The 22,934-nt window shown below is 35.1% G+C and overlaps 2 protein-coding genes across 14 annotated transcripts in view; one reads left to right on the forward strand and one right to left on the reverse strand.

Annotated features, from left to right (window-relative positions):
• Positions 1 to 7,198, forward strand: part of LOC109037039 (deoxynucleotidyltransferase terminal-interacting protein 1) — a 62,137-nt gene extending 54,939 nt beyond the window's left edge. Inside the window, exon 9 of the mRNA XM_072306398.1 lies at positions 1,740 to 7,198. Coding sequence (XP_072162499.1) covers positions 1,740 to 1,822 — 83 coding nt within the window. The 3' untranslated portion in view covers positions 1,823 to 7,198. The remainder of the gene's footprint in view (positions 1 to 1,739) is intronic.
• Positions 7,199 to 9,669: 2,471 nt separating this feature from the next.
• Positions 9,670 to 22,934, reverse strand: part of LOC109037037 (uncharacterized) — a 135,578-nt gene continuing 122,313 nt past the window's right edge. For 4 of the 13 annotated variants that reach the window (XM_072306413.1, XM_072306411.1, XM_072306416.1 and 1 more), the window contains one exon: positions 9,670 to 10,065. Coding sequence is in view for 6 of the 13 variants with exons in the window: in XM_072306418.1 (XP_072162519.1) it covers positions 10,045 to 10,065 (21 nt within the window). In the remaining 7 variants the exon portion in view is untranslated. Of the gene's footprint in view, positions 10,066 to 12,298; positions 15,063 to 17,535; positions 17,574 to 17,705; positions 17,738 to 20,774; positions 22,255 to 22,934 lie in introns of those variants that run through there. The other 9 variants (XR_011900855.1, XR_011900856.1, XM_072306410.1 and 6 more) reach the window with 6 other exon arrangements.

The following is a 22,934-nucleotide window of genomic DNA, read 5'->3' on the forward strand; positions in this document are numbered from 1 at the left end:
GACTAACAATACATAGAATTTGATAGCCAACCTGCCTTCTAACGTGATTGTTGTTTTTTTTTTGGCTTTTTTAGAACTGTACAATGATATGAATTTATGAATCCAAATAATATTAGGTTTGCCCTCTTTTCCATGGCCCTCGGTGGAATGAAGACCCACCATCTAAAATGTACTGAACTTTTACTTCATTATCCCGGTACTTCCAGCAGGTATTTCAGATTTTTCATCCTCTGTGTGTAAGGTATCTGAACTTGAATTCTGAGTTATTGTGCACTGATCAGCGAGACACCTTACCATTTATGATTTATCGACTATGATGGTCACCATCTTGCATGTCACGTCTCATTTTTGTGTAAAATTAATTTTTAAAATTTCATTCAGACTCCTTGACTAACGAAACATAGAATTTGATAGCCAACCTGCCTTCTAACGTGATTGTTGTTTTTTTGGCTCACCTCCCTGCTTTCAAATTTGGCCGCCATCGTGGATTTGGGGCACCCTCTTTGACAGGAGGGCTTTCATGACTTCATAAATGAAATCTACGACCAAAATTACATAAGAAAGGATACCTTACTTGCCATGTCACGTAAACATTTCAAAAATCCACCCTCCTGCCTTTCAAATTTAGCCGCCATCTTGAAATTTGGAGCACCCCCTTTGACTGGAGGGCTTTTATGACTCCATAAATGAAATCTACGACCAAAATTACATAGGGAATGATACCTCACATGAACCTATATGCGCATTTTAAAAATTCACCCTCCTGCCTTTCAAAATTGGCCGCCATCTTGGATTTGGGGCACCCCCTTTGACCGGGGGACTTTTTTGACCTCATATCTGAATTCTACGACAAAAATTACATAGGGATTGATACCTCACACGGAATTACATGCATATTTTAAAATCCCGAAATCCCGGAGGCCTTGTTACGGCCGCCATTTTGGATTTTAGGCATTTTGGGGGGTGTTCCGGGGTCGGACCGTGGTAGACTTTTTAAATGTTGTTCAGGAGGACCTCCTGATGACGATAACATATGAAAAGTTTGTTAAGCAATTTGTTCCGGGTCAAACCGTATTTCTCCCTGACTAATTCATTATTGCAGAAGACATGATGATGAACAAGTAATCAACAAGTAATAATAGGCACAGTACGGAGAGATGGTGGTGACTTCTCGAGTCACCGGTGTACAACACCGATTTGTATTTAGTGCGGGAAGTATGAATTAGCATTCATTCCAACAGATGGGAAATGCTCTCATAGTTTGACAGGATTTTTTTTTGGCGAAGTCTAAGAAATTTGTAATACACTTGTAGCATTTCATTTCTTTGACTAAAAATTAAACAAACATTTTGACACATTCAAAAGAGCCAGAAATATAGAACTCGTTTAAATGTGTGACTCTGATTAGTAAGATTGTTCTAATCTCTTTAGTGAAGGTATAAAATCTGGTACAAAAAAACCATTCCATCAATCATTGTATGGAATTTGCAGAATGTTTTCCAATGTATATGAATTTTGTTTTACTACAATATCTATATTCCTTGCCACTAAGCATCCAATTAGGGAAGGAAAAAAGAAGAGAATTTGTCATTTGAAAAATAACAATGCTCTAAACTTAAAGAAAGTTCCTTTTGGTCTCATTGTTAAAGATAATAATAATGATGTAATGATGTTATAACTCATTACCTAATTTCTGTTTCGTTAAATGGCAACCAATCAATGCAACTTTGTTTTTACAGGATCTCAGCTGGTGTTGAAGGTGGGTTGGAGGTGGGGTGTGAACCTGATTGGTTTTATTGCAACTTATCAACCTATAGGTTGATACCTATAGGTATACCTATTAACCTATCGGCGGATGTTGAACGTGTGTAGGCGGTGGTGTTAGCAGCAGTAGAGTGGAGGTAGGCGGTAGGGGAGGTGGTGTGCTGATGTTCGAGATGGAACGAGTACCTTATTAAATTTTGTTGGTTATTTTTTCATTGAATTTGCGGTACAAATTCTTTGGCAATCCAATACCTATGATATCAAAATTGATTTATTCTCTAAAGTCTTTTTTTCAAATGAATGATAAGAAACATTTTACTTTCAATCGCGCAAAGCAGAAGTTTCCATCGATCGCCAATTCTAAATGGCAACCTGATTAAGGGTGATTTCACGATAACAGGAATAGTTAAAATGTGAAATACCTTAAAAATAAAAGTGCACCAATTTGAACAGGATTTCATTACCTCATTTTAAAGGTATTAAACTTCCTTTTTCCAGCTTTGGCCCGCTCCATTTTGATTCAGTACAAAGTGAAAGTGATTGATAAACAAGCCATTGAATCAGGTATAAGCGCTTCCCGCGGGACTGCTGGAGGTCCACGCAAACATGGCGGCCCTGCCAAATTGTGTCGGTTACGTAACAGACACAGCGTAACCGACACTTGAAAATGTGAGATAAAAGATGATACAAAAGATGAAACTTGGCAATTCTTGAGTTATGAGGTGGAATTAATGCTGTCTTAAGAGTTTTCTAAACTTTGGAGATTTCCTTTTAGTTTAATAATATTAAATTGAGGATTTTGTATAGTGAGGAATTAGTGCTACACACCTAAAAATCACTGGTTTTCATAATAATTAAAGTTTTCATTGTAAAAAAATCTGACTTATCAGTAATGGTTTTGTTGAGAAGACTTCAGCGAACAATTTGATGACATTTTTGAAACTCCTGAATCCATCTGGCGAGATAAACATTGCACTTAATACAACTGCAAAAATGTCTTGCCAAATGTGGCGACACCTTTTTCTAATGACTTTTCTCGCTTAATAATAAAAATTTCAGTTCAAACTGGCAATTTTCTTGAACATTAGAGTCTCCTTTTAGCAAATATTGCCAAAGAATTCATGATCAGTACTGATTTATTACCGCATATTGCTCTTTTGCTTCAAAATCGCGGTTGGCGACGCGTAACCGACCGGACATTTTCGGCTTTTAAAGTCTCATATTATTAAATATAATAATAATTTATCATATTTTTTAGCATGGATAGGTTCAGGGACATCGTTCCTATTGATTCATCAACTTGGTTTTCAATCGTTTTGCCCTATGTCGTTCATAACTCACGGCGACACGACTATTCCTCTTATCGTGAAATCACCCTTAAGATAAAAATGTACTAAGTCTACTGAAATAAAGTCTCACTTTATTTTTTAAATGGAAAAAACTCAATTTAATGTCTTAAATATTCTATGATTTTTTTTCTTCCTGCACGTAATAGTCTGTGTTTTAAAGAACAATGCTCGTTGCTTCTATGTTCAAAAAATAAAATAGGAGCAGAGATTTGGAAACCCTTTATCTGCAAAAATTCGCGTTTTGGCAGTTTCACTGTGGAAGTGAGCTGGACAGCTGACACAGTAATCGAACAAACAATGCAAAATTAATTTAGCACACCCTGCTGCAGTGTCTGCAGGTCTGAAATGCATGGAAAACCAGGAGTAGTGCGTCATAGGGCATTTTATCAGGTCACGGAAATCAAGGTGATATCTACGGTTTCATGAAAAAGACTGGGATTTTTTTCTTTCTTATGAGCAGTGCTTTGAATTTTTGTTATTAATACATTTTTTATATTTTTCATGTTTTTCTAGAAATTTTCCTTGAGTTTTTGAAAAAGACTGAACTCGGTCTCTCTTTTATTTTCTTGTCTCTAAGCTGTATCATATTGTTCGTGCTCGAATATATGCCTCATACTTAAGTAATTTTTCATTAAGATAAGTAAAATGCCTCTCATTGTTTGGCAGAGCATTTTGCAGCCAGTTGTAAGAACGTTTATTTTCTGTGTGTAAACATTAGCACACAAAAGTGCTACTTCAATTCTTACTTCTTTTTAATTTCCCAAGTGCAATTTTCGTTTCTTTTATTGCCTTTAATTTTTCTCTCATTTTTTACTATCATGGTTTTATTACTTTGTTCTTCTTATCACTAATCCAAAGAGTAATTTTTAAATCATCATAAAACTTAATAAATTAATAAGTTTTTTCATCTGATTGATATGGTGCATCTAGATGGTTAGTCTAGGTTTCATTAAAAGATTAATAAAATGCCTCTCACTGTTTGGCAGAGCACTTCGCGGCCAGTTGTAAACTGCCTAACTATGGACGTTTATTTTCTGTGTGTGAACATTAGCGCTTAAAAGTGCTGGTTCAACTCTAACTTCTTTTTAATTTTCCATGTGCAATTTTTCGTTTCTTTTACTGCCTTTAATTTTTCTCTCATTTTGTACTACCATGGTTTTATTACTTTGTTCTTCTTATCACTAATCCAAAGAGTCATCTTTAAATCATCATAAAACTTATTAAATTATTTAGTTTTTTCATCTGATTGATACTGTGCATTTCAATGGAAGTGTTCGACTGATCTCAATCTAGTTTTATGGTTTGTGCAAGAAAATTGGTTACAACCTGTACTGTTTAAGTTGCTGAACACAATTTTGTATCTCTTTTGTGTGTCTCAACTTTCCTCTCATTCACTGTTAACATTTAATTATCTTCATTGCCAAACCAATTGTTATTTTTCCTCACATTATACATTTTAAATTTATTTAATGTAAGTAATGCATCAAAATAAATAATTAAAGATGTTGCATTGACTCTTTATTTCTTTTGAAGGTTAGATGTAATGCTAATGTCACATTTTAACTCAGAAAAAATGCAGAATAAACAATAAAAGAATGTCAAGAATGAAGAAATTGAACTCCAATTTTGTAAAGAAAATCCACAGTCTGTATGTTTGTGGTTTTAAATAATAGGGTTACAGTTTTTTTTTATGATCAGATTAGACTTCAAAGCCAGTTCCTCAGCCTCATAGCGCAAGTTAGTGTCATGCTTTATTTTCCCATCAGATTCTATGTGTTTTTTTTTTACTTGAAAGTATTTTCTACAAATTGCAATACTGCCTTTTAATGCCTCTGTTCTTTATTTAATTACACTTTTTACGTAGGTATTTCATGGTAAGAAGTTTAGGGTTGTTGATCATATTTTTTTTTCCTCCAAAAATAAAAAGGATGATGGAGCTATTACTACTTTTTTGAGATCCTTTAAAACTCTTGATGTAAAGAACAAGATTGCCCAAGTACCCTGATAGCTAACCTCACTGTGGTGAAACTGCAAAAAGACATCTCAATTTGAAACTATGCAGACCTCATGTCCTACTTTACTTTCTGAATTTAATACCTTAAGTCATTTATAGAAAACACTTTCTTGATTTGTCTCCTTTGTCTGGGATATTCTGTAAGAATTTTAAGCAAATGATGATACACTCTTTTTTCCCTTTAGGTAACTCTGCAAAAGAGATAATGCATTTTTGCAGTTTCACAGTCGATAGTTCGTCTGTTCAAACAAAATTGAAAAGCTTCATTTTGGTGTTGTTCAATATAAATAGTAAAATAATAAGAGAAAGTAGTCAGAAAAACTTTCTTCTTATTACTTTATTATTTATTTATGTTTAAACAAAAGGTCGCGTGGCTGAAAAAAAATTAATACATCTCTGTCATTTAATTTCCTGAAGGAAAACTCTTCATAATTATTTGAACATTTTCAGTGATTTGTCCCAGCTGTGCTAAAAACGTTTTCTAGAATATCATACCAAAATATACTCGGCCAATTTTTCTTTCAAGAATAATACAAAATATCCTGATTAGTTTTATCCAGAAATCATAAAAGCACGTAGCTGAGGTATTATATTTTTAAAACCATACCTACTATACTCATGTTCATTTTCTAAAAGTAGGTACTATTCAGCAACAGGTAGTTTTACTCAAAAGTTGTAAGGAAGATTATAATGAAGGTCAAGAAGAGTGACACTAGATTTTAAAAAATGATAGTGGACGGCTTTTCCTTGAAAAGTAAAAATTCAAATACAATAACATAAAAAACCATCTTGTTGTTATCCTTTTCAGTTACACAGCTGGAAGAGAGGATGGTAAAAATTAGGGCCCCAATGAAGAAAATGGGAAGGTAAAATGTTTAATTCATCTAATTTTTATTGTTTGGCAATATATTTTATTTATCTTTTTATACGGAATGAATCGGTGAAAAGAAATTTGAATGGTAATTATGGTCAGAGACAGGTTCCTGATGGCTGTATCAATTGGAGGTCTTCCCCCACTCCTTCTGGGTACAATCAGGATGGTTGTTCTGCAAAATTTCTCCGATGAAACTGCAAGTATCGCGGTTTGCAACGTTGCAGACATCCTGTAATACTTCATTTTCTTCATGGAAAACTAATATAGGTACTTCTTTTCTTGAAAATTATGATGATTTTACCTCCTGAAGAATATTCCTTGAGAATATTCTGTGAAAATTTCAAGCTATGATGTTGGTTCAATCTCCTTTTAAAGAATGAGAAAGACTAGAGTGGAGACTTTGAAACGCTGCAGCCGAGATACACATTTTTGTAATTTCACCGTCAATTTTTATTTTATCGCTTTTATTGAAAACTAGAGCATACAGCCCACAAGAAATGAAATTATTACTGCTTTGAATTAATGCACCCGGAAGTCCCTCAGTTTGAAGGGTGAATAACTGTACCTAAAACCTGAAGAAACATCAAAGATAAGTGAATTTTTTTATTCGTTTCTCAATACCTAATGCCCGCCTCCATTCATTTCTCAAAAACTCATACTTCGGTACCGACCTATATCTTACAATATTCAACATTTAATCATTCACCATCTATATAACATCTCTTAAAATATAGAAAATATTGATGCATTGTGCTGCACAATTTGAAGGGAAAATGAAGAACCTTATTTAATAGGCGCAGTGGAAGATACAAAATGAGAAAACTCAGAATGGACCCACTCCATTCAAAAACTGGCATAGCCGTGTAGGTAACTGGAATGGAGCCTACTCTCTGAATAGGTTTTAACCGAAGAAAATGTTTGCCTAATCTTGATGAACATTTTTCATTGTTCTTAATTTGAACACAATAATTAGGTAGGTAAGTAATCATTGGTCCCTATTAAATAGTGGCTGTTCTAATTCAGGCAGTCCAGCATGCATAATATCATAGTGAACGCCGGTGATAGGCCGATAGACGAGGGTAGGGGGGGATTAGGTACTGTTACTTGTCATTAATGTTGCATACGCTTGTAATTGAAGGCGGATTATCACTCGAGGGCCCTCCAGTATCATTTCCTCATAGGTATCCACTACCTACTAGCAGCGCGCGGCGTTCATGTCCATTTTTACTCTCTGGGCCAATGCAATCATGAACTGATTGAACTGACGGTTCATCACAACGGTCAGTTTTACTAGAGTCAATCCAGTCAAACAATGCTTCATTTAGTGTATTGGATCGACTAAAGCTTCTAAATAAGTTTTAAGGTTGAATAAATTCTATTTTTGATCTTAATGATTAAGAGAATAGCTTCAAAACGCTAATTGCAGAAATGCGTATCTCGTAATCTAATGTCAGTTTCCAATCATACACTGCTTGATCCGGCCGTATGAGGTCAAACTAAAGTTTCTGATAAAGAATTGTAAGCATGAAACCCTTTTTTCAGTTTTTAAATGATCAAAATCCGCCAACGATAGGTTTAAAACACTAATTGCAGAAATGCGTATCTCGTGATGAAGTGTCAATTCTTAGTGCCGAAAACGCGAATCTCGGCATTTCGGCCGTATTTGCTAACAGCGCGAGAAATTATCCAAAATATTGATGAAGTCTGAAAAAGCATCTTATTCTTGCTATCCTCAAGAATTATTACCCTTCTACTGACAATAAGGAGGAATGTAGACAGTTTTTTTACTCTCCTGAAAAATCGTGTTTTCCGAGATACAAACTTCTGCACTTTCACCATCGATATGTAGTATACGTACGAAGACAGCTCTTGTTTATTTTTAATTAAGTAAAACAACTTTTAAAGCTTTCATTTCAATCTATTGTATGCACTCAAACTTGTTCCTTTTATTTGATTTGATAATAATAAGCATGACACGGTCATATATGGAACGCCGTCTGTCCATTTACTGAAAATATATATTTTTTCATATATATGTTCCTTTTTCAAATATATCGACGGTGTAAGTCAGCAAACACATAACTCGGTTTGCGACGTCGCAGACTTCCTATCATACTTTATTTTTTAAACGGAAAACTACTCAACGGCAATTCTTTAAAACTGCCGTGATTTTTCTTCTCTGTGCGAAGAAAATTCTGCAAAAACTTCAAGAAATGATGTCAATTCGTTCTCCTTTTAAAAAATAACGTAGAGGCGGAGATTTTCAGACACCGCAAACGAGTTATGTGATTGCCGACTTACACCGTCGATATATATTTTAATCACATATATATATATTTTTAATATATTATATTTTCCGTAAAAATAGAAATATTTTTTATGAAATATCAAAATCAGTCCACCAAGAAAAAATATATATGTGAAATGAGAAATTCAGTAAGTGGACAAACGGCGTACCAACTTTCGTCGTATGCCAGGTGTACTAGATATGGCGGGCAATCCGTATGGTGGGAACTCCGGGCAACCGAGAGACAAAATCCAAAAAAATAGTATGAGAGAAACAAAAGAGCAAAAACACGGGGAAATTTGTTTTTTTTTTTTAAAGAGAGAGATATATACTGAGATGAGTATTTTTTTTTTTTTTTTATGAGGAGAATAAATATATTGTAGAGAGACACAAATAATGCGTGGAGGGCAAAATAAAAAGAAAAATCAGGAGTACCTGGGGAAAAAAAACATTAGATACTTTTTTCCTCTTGCGCGTTTGACACACTGTTGTCAAATGATGCACACCATTAAATGAGTGACCGTTCCGGAATAACATTAAATATTCCGGAACTAATCCGGAAATATCAGTTCCTAAGCTGCAGACTTCATTTGCTGTCTCACTTTATTTTTTTTTTTAGAACGTAGTCAAAGAAGTACTTGAGACTTCCTTGATTTTTTTTCTCTGTAAGCAGAATAATCTGTATCAATTTCAAGAAATAAAGTTGACTTGTTTCTGTTTGAGAAACAAAATAGGAACAGACATGTTGAAACTTTGCAATAAAGATAACATGGTCTGTGACTGCAGCCATTGATGTTTTAACAGAGTTCAACATAAAAGTACTGATTTGCATATTAGATACAAATAAGAGAAAATCAAAATATCAAAATCGAGTTCCATAATGTGTATGTGAAAACAGTCATTAAACTTTTTCCTTCACACTGAATCTCAAGAAGGGATAATTCTTCTTACCTCGTTTTCTTGTTTCAAACTTGATGTGGCTTGGTGCATTTCTATTAAACTCTGTCCATATTATCATTTCCCAAGCCATAAATATTGCCAGAAAATATTACGTGAATCACAAAAAGAAGATTTCTATTTACGAACAGTCGCCCAGCTCCAGGAAGAAATATTGCCACGCCGATATTCACAAAAAACATTTCTAGGAGTCGGAGATGAGATGGAATTTTGCAAGAGAGTAATCCAATGCTGCGATTGAAAGAATTGCTCGTCATCGGAATTCAGATGCACCTTATTTTAAGTGTTGAAAAAGAAGCTTCTGCCATTCTATCATACAAATTCTTCAGTTACAGTTAGCCAGGGGTTTTTTCAGTCAGCAAAATGAGAAAATAAAAGATAGGGAATAAGGTGACAGAGAGATGAGAGAAAATAAAAAAATAGATTGTTTCTTTTTATTAATATTTTTCTCTTTAATATCTAAAAATATGTGAGACAAGTACCTATGCAAATTTAGATTGCTGTAGAGGCATTAATGTTACTTGGTTTGAGGCTGTTCGAAATCAGTAGTGCAGTAAGAAAAATAATCTGCAGAGATCAATACACATCAAGGTAAGTTGGATGCAAAAAGAACCATAAAATAAAAATAAAATCATACTAATATTGAAGCTAAGCTCTAGTGCTGAACGTACCATTGAAAAAAATAACTATTCATCTGTAAACATATGAGAAGTGACATAGGTATCATTTTAATCTTGGTATCTTAACGAGGTTACTTAAATTAAAGTTAACAAGAAATCAGTCTCCTTGAGAAAGTAGATTATTCATTGGAAATTTTTATCTGAAATCATAATGAAAAGCACAGATTAGTATAATGGTATAATCTAACTTATTTTCTACCGGAGAAAAGGCTATTAATCTAAAATATTTTTTACCGGTGAAAGAGCTATTAATCGAACATTTTTTCTACCGGTGAAAGAGCTATTAATCTATATTGATAATGTTGATTCACGCTAGAGAGCAGCACTTATTTCATGTGTGTGAAGAAGTCTCTACTTGTATTGGAACGATGTAATCATGTAACAATGGCGTCGGTTGTCGGATATCATGAAATGTACCGGTTCGGTTTTGTTTGGTTTTGTGGAATAAAAGAAACGAATAAGTCTATCGTATAATGTCTATTTCTTCATTTTATCAACATGGAAGCAGAGCGTTGGTTTCTCGAGTGCTGATTTGTTTTCGAAATCATGTTATGATCGCGAGTTCGAGTGTGTAGCGTGTTGGCTGTCGGGACTTGAGGCCTAAATTGAAAAAGTACCACGAGTGTGAAAATGGTAAAGTGTGATGATGTGATGTTACCAATTTTCGATGGTAACTCATACACAAACTGGAAAAAACGCATTTTGAAATTTCTCGAATTCAAGAAGTGTAAAGTGACTGTGGAGCGAAAGAAGAAGAAAGATGATAAGCAGGAGGACTGGGAGAACATGGATATCAAGGCAACAAACTTCATTTACAGTGCCATTTCTGATAGGCAGTTAGAATACGTGAGTAATCTTGAAAGTGCGTATGAAATAATGCAAAAATTTGATGAGATGTACTTGAAAGAGTCCACTGCCCTACAAATTGTGTGTCGCTCCAACCTCGAGAACCTAAAGTTGAAAGATAAGACTGACCCTACAAAGTTTTTTGATGAATTTGAAAAGTGTGTAAATGAATTAAAAAATGCAGGGGCAACGGTCTCTGAAGATGAAGAGCTGAATTATATGTTAAAGGCTTTGCCCCCATCTTTAAGTCACATCGGTGATTTGATGGATGTGTTACCAAAAGCTGAAAGAACGGTAGACTATTTGAAGAATAAACTGAAGCTAAAACCAAAAGTTGAACATTATAGTGACGATGCGGAAAATCAATTTGGTGAAAACGGAAGTGCTTTTGCGGCAGGAGTAGCTTCGCATAAGACTGTAACCTGTTATAATTGCGGCAAGCTAGGTCATTATCAAGCGGAGTGTGTTAATGAGATGGAGCATGTAACGTGTCATAGTTGTGGTAACTACGGACATTATCAGCAAAACTGCAATTATGGTGGTAACCGAGGTCGTGGCTACTACGCTTCAAAAAGAGGACATCGAGGAAATCAAAGAGGAAACCCTCGTGGAAATCATCGTGGAAACCGTAGAGGGCATCACAGAGGAAACTTCAGAAGAGGCTACTACAGAGGTAGTCGAGGCTTTAGAGATGGACAGCACCAGTCAAGTGATGGAGGAAATGCGGGTACTTTTGTTGCTCAGGTGAACTGTTCAAAGATTGAAGAAGGTAATCTATCTTGCAATGAGATTAAATGGTTATTAGACAGTGGCAGTACTGACCACATATTAAATTCTGATGTTTATTTTTGTAACTATATTACTTTAGATCAGCCCATCAAAGTGAGAGTAGGAGATGGAAGAGTGTTAATGGCTACCAAAGTGGGTCAAGTAGATGCTACATTTATGGTATATGGTAAGGAAACTAAAGTTAAAATTCCTAATGTGTTTTATGTCAAGGATATGGAAGTAAATTTACTGAGTGTAGCAAAGATTACTGATAACAATACTATTGTGTATAAAGGAGAATTTGGTAAAATTTATGGTCCAGACAGAAATTTGCTGGCAATTGCTAAAAAGGAAAATAAATTGTATCGTTTGACTAGTTTTGTTAGTTGTGAATCTTCTAATGTATATTTAGTTGATAAAAAAGAGAAAGAAAAGATGAGTGTTAAAGAACGTTGGCATCGCACTTTGGGTCATGTAAATTTTAAATACTTGGACACAATTGTCAAAAATAAGTTACTTCATGATTTGCCTGAAAATTTAGAATCTGATTACATGAAGTGCCACATATGTATTGAGAATAAAATGCACAATCTTCCATTTGAAAATAATAGAACTAGAGCAACAGAGTGTTTAGAAATCATTCACATAGATCTGAACGGACCTCATAGAACTCCAGGAGTGAATGGTGAAAAGTACTTTTTAACTTTTCTAGATGATTACAGTAAGGTTGGTAGAGTTTATCCCATAAAGACAAAAGACGAAGTGGTAAATTGTTTTATTAAATATGTTAATGAAGTAGAAAACTTGTTGAATAAACGTGTAAAAAAAATTCGGTGTGATAACGGAACTGAATATCTGAACAAAGATGTTTATGATTTTGCGAGAAGTAAAGGCATTCAAATAAATCCGTGCCCTCCTTATGTTCATCAGCTCAACGGAACAGCCGAAAGGTGTAACAGATCAATCATGGATATATCTAGATGTTTACTTGCAGAGGCAAAAGTTGAATTAAAATTTTGGCCTGAAATTGTTTGTACAGCTGCTTACTAGAAAAACAGAACCTTAGCAAACACATTTGAAAAGAAAACTCCTTATGAAATAATGTTTAACAAAAAACCTAGTGTTAAGTATTTACGCCTGTTTGGTAGCACAACATTCGTGAGAGTTCCAGAAGAGAAGCGAGCATCAAAATGGGATAGAAAAGCAGATAAAGGTATTCTGCTTGGATATACAGAAGTTTGCTATAGAGTTCTTGTAAATGGAAAGGTAATAACGGCAAGACATGTGGATATTATTGAAGAAAATGTACAATGTATTAGTTTTAAGGAAGAAAGTGATTCAGATGATGATTTAAAACCAGACAAAGAAAACAAAAAAGACCAAAGTCGTGCAAATAAAGAGAGAAATGAAAATTCGAGTGAAGAAAAATCTGAGAAACCTGTCAGAGAAAGAAAAAAACCTGTGAGATATGATGAAAATTATGTTTACCATTGTGCTTATGTAAATTACTGTAATGATAATATACCTGATACCTATGAGAATGCAATAAAGAGTAATGAAGCTGACAAGTGGAAGGAGGCAATGATGAAGGAATTTAATAGTTTAAACAAAAATGATACATGGTCTCTTGTGAACAAACCAGTTGATAAAGAAATATTAGATGTTAAGTGGATTTATACTAAAAAGGCAGAAAATAATTTTAAAGCTAGGCTTGTGGTAAGAGGTTTTCAGCAGACAGAACTAACAGAGGAAACATATTCTCCAGTAACAAAGATGGAAACTTTAAAAATGTTGTTGTCATATTGTTGTCAGAATGGATTGGATATTCATCAAATGGATGTCGACACAGGATTTCTAAACGGTAAAATAAACTCTGAAGTTTACGTAAATCAGCCACCAGGTTTTGGAAAGGTAGAAGGTAAAGTCTACAGACTAAAAAAGGCCTTGTATGGATTAAAAGAAAGTCCACGTGTGTGGTATGACTGCTTTGATGATCATTTGATAAGTCTAGGTTTCGAAAGATGTTTAATAGAAAACTGTCTTTATGTATTGAAAAATCAAAAAGGTAAAGTTGTCTATATTATCATATTTGTCGATGATTTACTAGTTTGTAGTGAAAATGTATCATGCATTAATGATGTTAAAAACAAATTAAAAGCAAAATTCCATATGAAAGATCTTGGTAGAATTAAAAGATACCTAGGAATAGATGTAAATTACAATTTATACACACAGGTAATGACGCTTAGTCAAAGTGAATATATTGAATCACTAGCTCATAAATATGGCATAGAAAGTAGCAAATTGTATAAGACACCAATGGAAGAAAACTTGAAATTGGAACCAGCTGCTGAGTGTGAAAACTTATCTTACAGAAATCTAATAGGAGCACTTTTGTATGTAAGCTGTGCAACGCGACCAGACATTGCATTTTCTGTAAATTATTTGAGTAGATTTATGACTACATATGATCAGCCACACTTTAAGTATGCTTTGCGTGTACTGAAATACTTGTTTTTAACAAAAGATATGAAATTGGTTTATGAAAAATCAGCTAGGTAATCCTGAAATTTTGGTTTGTTTCTCAGACTCTGATTGGGCCGGAGATAATGTAGATAGAAAGTCAACCTCTGGGTTTATCATCAACTTTTTTGGAAATTTAGTATTTTGGAAAACAATGAAAGAAAGTATTGTTACTAAAAGTAGTACATTTGCTGAATATGTTGCTTTGTCGGAAGCCATTTCAGAATTATTATTTGTTAAAGAATTAATTAAATTTTTTAATGTAGAAATTAAAATGCCAATTAAAGTGTTTGAAGACAATTCAGGAGCCCTAGACATAGCTCAGCGTGGAAATTTTACTAAAAACTCCAAACATATCGAGATTCATTATCATTTCATTAATGACAACTATAAAAAGGGTGTAATTGATATTCTTCCTATTGATTCAGATGAGAACACTGCTGATTTATTTACGAGGCCACTTGGCAAAATTAAATTTGAAAAATTTCGTCGAAATTTAAATTTAAAGTGAGAGAAAATTAAAAAAAAACAAGTTCAACAAGTCCAACACATTAAAAGTAAATAACATAAATTCAAACACAAATTTGAGGAGGCGTATTAACTGAAATCTTTTTTTGTAACAAATTTGTATTTAAATGTAAGTTTTTCTTTGTATTTGAAATATTTGTAAATTCATCTTTGTACCTTCTTAGAGTAAAAGATAAATTTAAGGAGGCGTATTGATAATGTTGATTCACGCTAGAGAGCAGCACTTATTTCATGTGTGTGAAGAAGTCTCTACTTGTATTGGAACGATGTAATCATGTAACAATGGCGTCGGTTGTCGGATATCATGAAATGTACCGGTTCGGTTTTGTTTGGTTTTGTGGAATAAAAGAAACGAATTGTCTATTTGTCTATTCTTGAATGTTTCTTACTTCATTTTACGAGGTTACTTAAATTAATGTTTACAAAGAATCTTTCTCCTACAGACAGCAGATTAATCATTGCAAATTTTCATCTGAAATCATAATGAAAAGCACAGATTAGTATAATGGTATAATCTAACATATTTTCTACCGGAGAAAAGGCTATTAATGTAAAATATTTTTTACCGGTGAAAGAGCTATTAATCGAACATTTTTTCTACCGGTGAAAGAGCTATTAATCTAAAATATTTCTTACCAGTGAAAGAGCTATTAATCGAACATCTTTTCTACCGGTGAAAGAGCTATTAAGATATAAAATTAGGTCATATTTTAAATTGGATACATGTTTCTTAACCAAAGTTTCACGTAGAACACGATTCTTGCATCGGAAATTACTGAAATCAGTTCCTAATTACAAGATATCAACGTTTTTATTTTACATTGGTTACGGGAAATTTGAATTGTCCGGTGACAAGTAACACACTACTCTACGTGAGTCTAATCGAGCATTACTAAGCTTTTCACAAGCTTTCTTATCAAGGAATGTTCTCTCCCCGCCTTATTATTTCAAAGTATTAAAAACGGGCAAAAGCAGAGCCAAAACACTGAATTTGAGGATGAAATATTTTCATTCCGCCAAGACGGCTACGGTTACGTTTAGTGCGCGATTTGACTCACGTAGACTATTGAGTTTTTATGAGCGTAAGGTTTGAATTCACGCGTAAAGAATTACGCAGCATTGAATATCTTGCTTAGGGGTTGATTTCTGTAATATTCGTTAGTCCAGGCAATAAAGGATTTTACCTTGCAAAACTTGGGTGAAATCAGGTTATGATTGTGCCCTATGTCATTTTCCACGCTTAGTCCGAATTTTTAGTTTCTTAACAAATCCTTGTGTTAATTCCGGAAAATCGGAAAACCCACGAAAAATCACGTTTTTTCGCGATTTTCTCGAGAGATCTCTTTTCCAGTTTGATATATCAAGAAAATAGATATTTCCAAAATGAAAGCTGATAAAATTTCCTACAAATATGATTCGAACGTTTTTTATAGGTTCATTAGGGAGAGTGCTGGAGCCGTGGAAAGCTCTAATAACTCGTAAAATTGCGATTTTCCACGGTTTTTCGCCATTTTTGTGAAATAAATTTGTACTTACGGAACTTCGTTCTAAAGGGACAAACTTATTTCACAAAAATGGCGAAAAACCGCAGAAAATCGCGATTTTACGAGTTATTAGAGCTTTCCACGGCTCCAGCACTCTCCCTAATGAACCTGAACACAATAGCAGATAACCTAGAGCTGGAAGAAATTCACCATTTTATGTCCAGAAACAAAGACATAAAAATAATATGGACACCCGGACATGAAAATATAAAAGGAAACGAACTAGCAGATAAACAAACAAAAATCTTAACAAATGCCATCGATCTATCCAGCGAAAAAATTCACTACTCAAACTACCTAAAACAAGCAAAATCCTCGACCTTTCGAGAATTGCAACAAGCTTGGGTCGAAAGCTGGAAGACTAAAGGAACCAGACTTGGAGACATTCAACCATTGGTATCAAACAGAGCATGGTTCGAAAACATAATACTAAGCAAAAAATCAACTAACATTATCTCCAGAATGCGTATTGGGCATGGCTTATATCCCCAGTACCTCCATAGAATCAAACTCAAAGATAACGATTTGTGTGCATGCGGCCAAGTGGGCACAATCGACCACATACTCCTACAGTGTCCATCTTAAACCCAACAACCAACCCGAATCCTTGACATCCTCAAGAAAGAACTCCCTCAAACCAACATTGACTCAAAAACTCTCCTGAACAAAACTAATCTGGAACTTTACCAAGCTTTGGAATCGCACATATTAAACAATCAAATTATGTGTTAATAAATTGATAAAGTGTTAATGTCAGTGCAGTGGCTGTTTGTTGAAAAACTAAGGCCAAAGACTCTAAAGAGGGCGCGATAAGCTCCTAAAAAAAAAAAAAAAAAAAAAAAAAAAAAAAAAAAAACCTTAAAAAAACGTTTAGATCGTGTTACTAAAAAATTTTGTCAGCTTTCATTTTGGAAACGTATATTTTCTCAGTATATTGCACTGGAGCAGAGATATGTCGGGAAAACCGCGGAAAAACGTGATACTTCGCGGTTTTTCCGATTTCCTGGAGTTAACACAAGGAAAATTTGTTGGGAAACCAAAAATTCGGATTCAGCGTGAAAAATTACATAGGAAACAATCATAACCTGATTTCACCTAAGTTTTGCAAGGTAAACCCCTATTCTATCATCTATTGCCTAGACTATGTTGCACGAACCGTGTTCTACGAGAAGTTCTGGTTAAGAAACATGTATCAGAATGCTTGACTTCGTATCTTGTCTAGTGGCCCATTAATGGGACGGGAACGCTGATTGCTACTGGAGAAATTTCATGTTTAATACAAAAGTAAGAATTTAAAACATTGATTCACTATGAAATTAAGTCTTTAAATTAAATTAAGCCTTTGAGTAAAAACCTGAATTTTTCTTTATTTTAAGAGTTTTGACGGAAAAGAGTGGGTACCTTTGAGGCATCAGCTAGAATTAATTCGGCTTGTTGAGCTGGCAAAACAGAAAACAGAGAAATCAGTTACAGGGCACACAGCATAGCGTTATGCAAATTGTAAACAGTAGCCGATGTCTGGGCTTGAATATCGACGATAGGCTCAAAGCAGTGGAATCATCCTTGCAGGGAGTTGTTTAGGAGGTTTAGAGTAATGACAGTCCTAAATGCATATGTATACGAATTAATAACAGTAGCTTTAAAAAAGGGACATCGAAGTCAAGAAAGCATGTTTCCAACCCCCCAGCATGATACAAGGCACAATTTTCACATATCGACGGTGTAAGTTGGCAATCACATATAACTCGGTTTGCGACGTGGCAGACTTCCCGTTATACTTTATTTTTTAAACGGGAAACTACTTAACAGCAATTCTTAAAAACTGCCGTGATTTTTCTTCTCGGTGCAAAGAAACTTCTGCAAAAACTTCAAGGAGTGATGTCAATTTCTTCTCCTTTAAAAAAATAACACAGAGGCGAAGATTTTCAGACACCGCAAACAAGTTATGTGATTGCCGACTTGCACTGTCGATATGTAATGAAAAAAGACAAATTCCTCATGAAAATCATTGCCTTAGGTAAACCTTTTTCACACTCTTCCAGATCCCCTAAGGCTATTATTGAAAAATGAAAGATCAAAAAAATTTAGCATTGCTTTCTAGTAAGGTAGAAATGGCGACTTGAGGCCGAAAGTTTTTAGCCAAATTGTGCAGAAAAATACGAATTAAATTACAGTGTTGTATAGGGATTATTGTTCAATATGGCAACGCTGTTAAAAAAGTATTGTATGTTGCCCCTTCAATATGCGGGTTATGCAATGGTGTAATGTAGCCTCTTCAATCTGTGGATTATGCAATGGTGTATGTTGCCCCTTCGATATGCGGGTTATGGAATGGTGTAATGTAGCCTCTTCAATCTGTGGAGTATGCAATGGTGTATGTTGCCCCTTCAATATGCGGGTTATGCAATGGTGTAATGTAGCCTCTTCAATCTGTGGATTATGCAATGGTGTATGTTGCCCCTTCAAGATGGCGGTTATGCAACAGCGTTGCCGGACGGTGCACATAAATAAATGATTGAATTATTGGTGAAATTTTGCAACATCGAATTTTACAGTGTTGCCAGATGGGGCAAGAAATTAGTTAATTTTTCCATACATGGTTGTCACATTGTACAAAAGATTCGGATTTTCAGACTTGTAAAAATTTTCGGCTACGATAGACCTTTTTCTCCAGTATGGGTCTGGTATCGGGAGACTGGAGAGTAGGGTCTGATTCGGGAAATTAAAATTTTTTCGGAAAATTACCCTCCTCCGATCCGCCGCGGACCGATGCGAATCTTTTTCACTATCGAAGATCGGAAAACTGTACGGACCGAATTTTGATACGACTTTTTGTTTTCGAGATTTCGGACTTGTAAAATTTTTGATAAACCGTCTCCTTCAGTATGGGTCTGGTATCGGAGACTGTAGAGTAGGGTCTGATTTGGGAGATTAAAAAATTTTTTAAGTCCCGCGCTGGAAAATATTTTCGGAAAATTTCCCTCCTCCAATCCGCTCCGGGCCGATGCGATTCTTTTACACTATGGAAGATCGGAAAACTGTACAGACCGAATTTTGATACGACTTTTCGTTTTCGAGAAAATTCGACTTGTACCTAAGTCGCTTGCGTATCTTATGTGTATATACGAGTACGCGTTCCGACTCAGTTTCCTATCAGCCCCTCTGTAAGTATGAGATTAGTCCAAAGATCCTTTAGGAACTTAAATTAATGACTCAGGTGGTGCTTTTGAGCCAACTTACAAAGAATGAAAGGCATTTTTTCAAAATCTACAGTCCATGAGCTCTCCGTATGATGGAAGTGCTCTCCTCGCTATATGCCGCGTAAAACCCTTCAATTTTTAGTTTAGTCCAAAGATCTCATAGGAACTTAAATTAATGACCCAGGTGGTGCATTAATGCCAACTTTCAAAGAAATAAAGGCAATTTTTTATTTACAGTCTTTGAAAATGAGCTGTTTGTGTGATGTCGCGGAGCAAAGTGCCCTACTTTTGTGTCTCGTAATCACTTGAATTTTGAGTTTAGTCCAAAGATCTTCTAGGAACTTAAATTAATGACCCAGGTGATGTGCTTGATGCCCATTGTTAAAGAATTAAAGGCATTTTTCAAAATTTACACTCCTTCAAAATGAGCTTTCCGTGTGATTTTGCTGAAAATGGACAATTTAGCCTAGCCCCCCCCCCCAATTTAGCGTACCCCAAAGTCGTTTGACGTGCATAATGAGACCATAGATATGGTGTTCTGTGTAAATTTTGAATCAAATCGAACAGATAGATTCTGAGATATCGCTGTAGACAGATTTGGGGGACGTCGGACGGACGGACACACATTTTTCAAAGTATGGTTATTTTGACTCCAGGGACCTGAAAACGTCTAGAAATTATGAAATTTCAACTTGTTTTCTTTTTCTTGAAGGATGACAATACTTCCTCTCTACCCTAGGGGAGCGAAAAAGTAAAAAGGAAGGAGCAGGGAAGAAAGGAAGAAAAAGACAGGACAAAGAAGAAAAAAGGAAAAGAGGGGAGGGAGAGGAAGAGAAGAGAAGACAAAGAAATTCAAAACAGAGTTTACAAGAAGGAGGGAGATACATGAAAACATACCAATGATAAAGTATAGAAGAGAATATACATACCACCAAAAGGTTATAACTTTTAGAAAGACCATCCTCCTAGTCAGTAGATGGTCTGACGCCGCATAGTGCAGTGTCCAATGGAAATAAGTCAAATTTTCAAACATATAAAATAGAAAAAGTAATGAGATTTACGAAAAAAGGGAAAATCGGTGGTATCGTTTTCAATGTTTGTTTACTGATTTGCATCGAATTGGCGTGAGGGTAGATGATGAGATAAGCTCTGCAAGCGGTGACACCAGTAGCCGATGATGCCCTAGTGCTAGTGTTGTGGTTGCAGTGATTAAGGTTGATTGACACGGTACCAAATGTCCGGTTGGTGATAACAATGGCTACAAACACTCCTGGTAAGTTCTTTAATATATACTTCATCATAAGAATCCTTTTTTCAACTTTGAAACATCACTATTGAACATGTTTATCGATGGAACTCAACATATAACCCATATATGTGTCAATAATATTGTCGTTTACATAATACGAAGACGGGAGAGATTGCGAAAACGCCGAGAGCTGCGCTTGGACTAATCCGAACTTCTTTTATTCAACACGCAGTACGCAGACTGCTTAGATCAGCACATCACACATACATGGTTACATGGTTGTCAGGTTTACATGATAATAATTAATTCCAACAATATGCCCAAAACTTTTTTTTTTAAATTGATTTTTTATTTACTTGTTGTTTTTGACGTTATGTAGACAGGGTAAACACGTGTTGAGGCACAACAAAAATAAAATAGGCTTGCCTATATCCCAGACACGGATTATCCTGTGTTGAACACATAAAACTCCCTAATTTACACTAACACTAAAAGTCAAAAACTGCGATGGGTCGTTAACGACCTAATAGGCAAATATGGGTTTGCATTTTTAAGTCTCATCTGCGTCTGACTGAAAATAATAAAGTTATGTCGTTTTTTCTGTCTCAAGATCTTGCTCTGAAAAACTCTGATCTCTTCGACTTGAGGACACGGACATCGAAGGAGGAGTGAGCAACAACAATTGAGAGGAAACTCCGAGAATAATTCACAAACCAACATGTCTCAGACGAAAACTGGACAAATTTTTGTTGTATTTTTTATGGGATTTTTGTTTTTTCCCCGCCTTTTTTTCTCTTGTAAAGTTTGATTTTGCTGTTAATATTCGGTGATATTTTACTATGATGAATTTTTACTTTTTAAAGTGCCTTTTCATTTTTATTAAAGACTTGTAATATGACCAAATCCAAGTGTTCATCCTTTGCTTCATGCTGATCTTCGAAAACTTCATTATTTTATTGTGAAATATGTGACTGTGGACGACTATGAGCCTTTGTTTTCTCGATTTATCCAGTTTGCAGATCAAAGTAGTCGGTGCTAATGATGATGCCTCAGCAACAGGCGAAGATTTCTACACTAATTTTGAGGGAAATTTACATTGAATTATCTCTTCATGATTCTCATTATGAGGGAAAAAAGGCGTTTCAGGATAGATCGTAACTGGTCTAACCTTGGGTCTTCTAGAACCATGAAGTATCTTTGCCTAAGCTACTCAACGCTGACAAGGTAAGTTTCCAAATACTATTTAAATCTTTACTCGATGTTCGAGGATCAGTGGAGCCCTCATCTCTCTCAGACTGCCCCCAACGGTGTCAAATTTCTTCCTCATAGTTCAGAAGTCGATCGTAGTAATTTATTTGAGACATTGATTACATTATAATTCAGGTAATGGGACACAGCGGAGAAAGTGTGCAATTGTTTTGGGTGTTTGAACTAACGTTGAGCGCTGAACGTTATGATGGATTCTCTGTGCATGGTGGCATATTCCAGGTTGATGTGTTTACTTGTGATCCAAATTTCCCATACTCTACATGTTCATTATCTTTATTTTTAAGTTTTAGTTTCTATTCACACAGTTTTGCTAACTCATCGATCGCAATTTTCTTCCCAGGTTTGGTCAGAAAGGCTGATGTCTTGGATATGCTGGTTGAGGAACATAGCATGTTTTTGTCACTGAAAGGAAATTCAAACGTATACTGCAGAGGAGATTCTATTGAGTTTGCTCGAAGAGGAATGAAAGTTTGACGAATTTCCACTGCCACTACTGGTAGGTTCTTGTGCTTATTATGAAAATTCTCAGAATCATATAGTGAACTATCATTATTCAATTGACTTTCTTGGGTTATGATCAATTTTACATCTTGACATCTTTCCTACTCTGTGCTAAGTGAAGCTCCTGTAAAATTTGTATATCAAATATTGATCATTAAATCGGTTAATCCTGAGTTGTGCGTTTGAAGGAAGAGAAGTTTCTACGCATACCTTCCCCCCATACCAACTGAATTACATTTCAAACAGAGATACGTGGTTTTGCACTTTAGCCATAGATGTAGTTCCACCTTGATTTGTAGTTCTATGTTGATTGCTGGACCTTTGGAGGAGTTTCTTACTTAAATTTATTGCTTACTTTGATTCTTGTCTTGCTTTTCCAGGTACTAATCACTCTGCATTTCGAGTCATTGTCAACCATCTGGCATCACACAATGAGGTACCCTGGATGAGGACTGTCTTCCTTAGGTACTTAGATTAAGGTAAGCATTTGATTTTTAAAAGACAAAACTTGTGTATTTTTGTCTGTTAGACATCAGCCCTGTCCCAAAATTGGAGGATTTTCTGTTGGAGGATTTTTTTTT

Source organism: Bemisia tabaci, chromosome 1 (genome assembly GCF_918797505.1).
Source record: "Bemisia tabaci chromosome 1, PGI_BMITA_v3".
Taxonomy (NCBI): Eukaryota; Metazoa; Arthropoda; class Insecta; order Hemiptera; family Aleyrodidae; genus Bemisia; species Bemisia tabaci.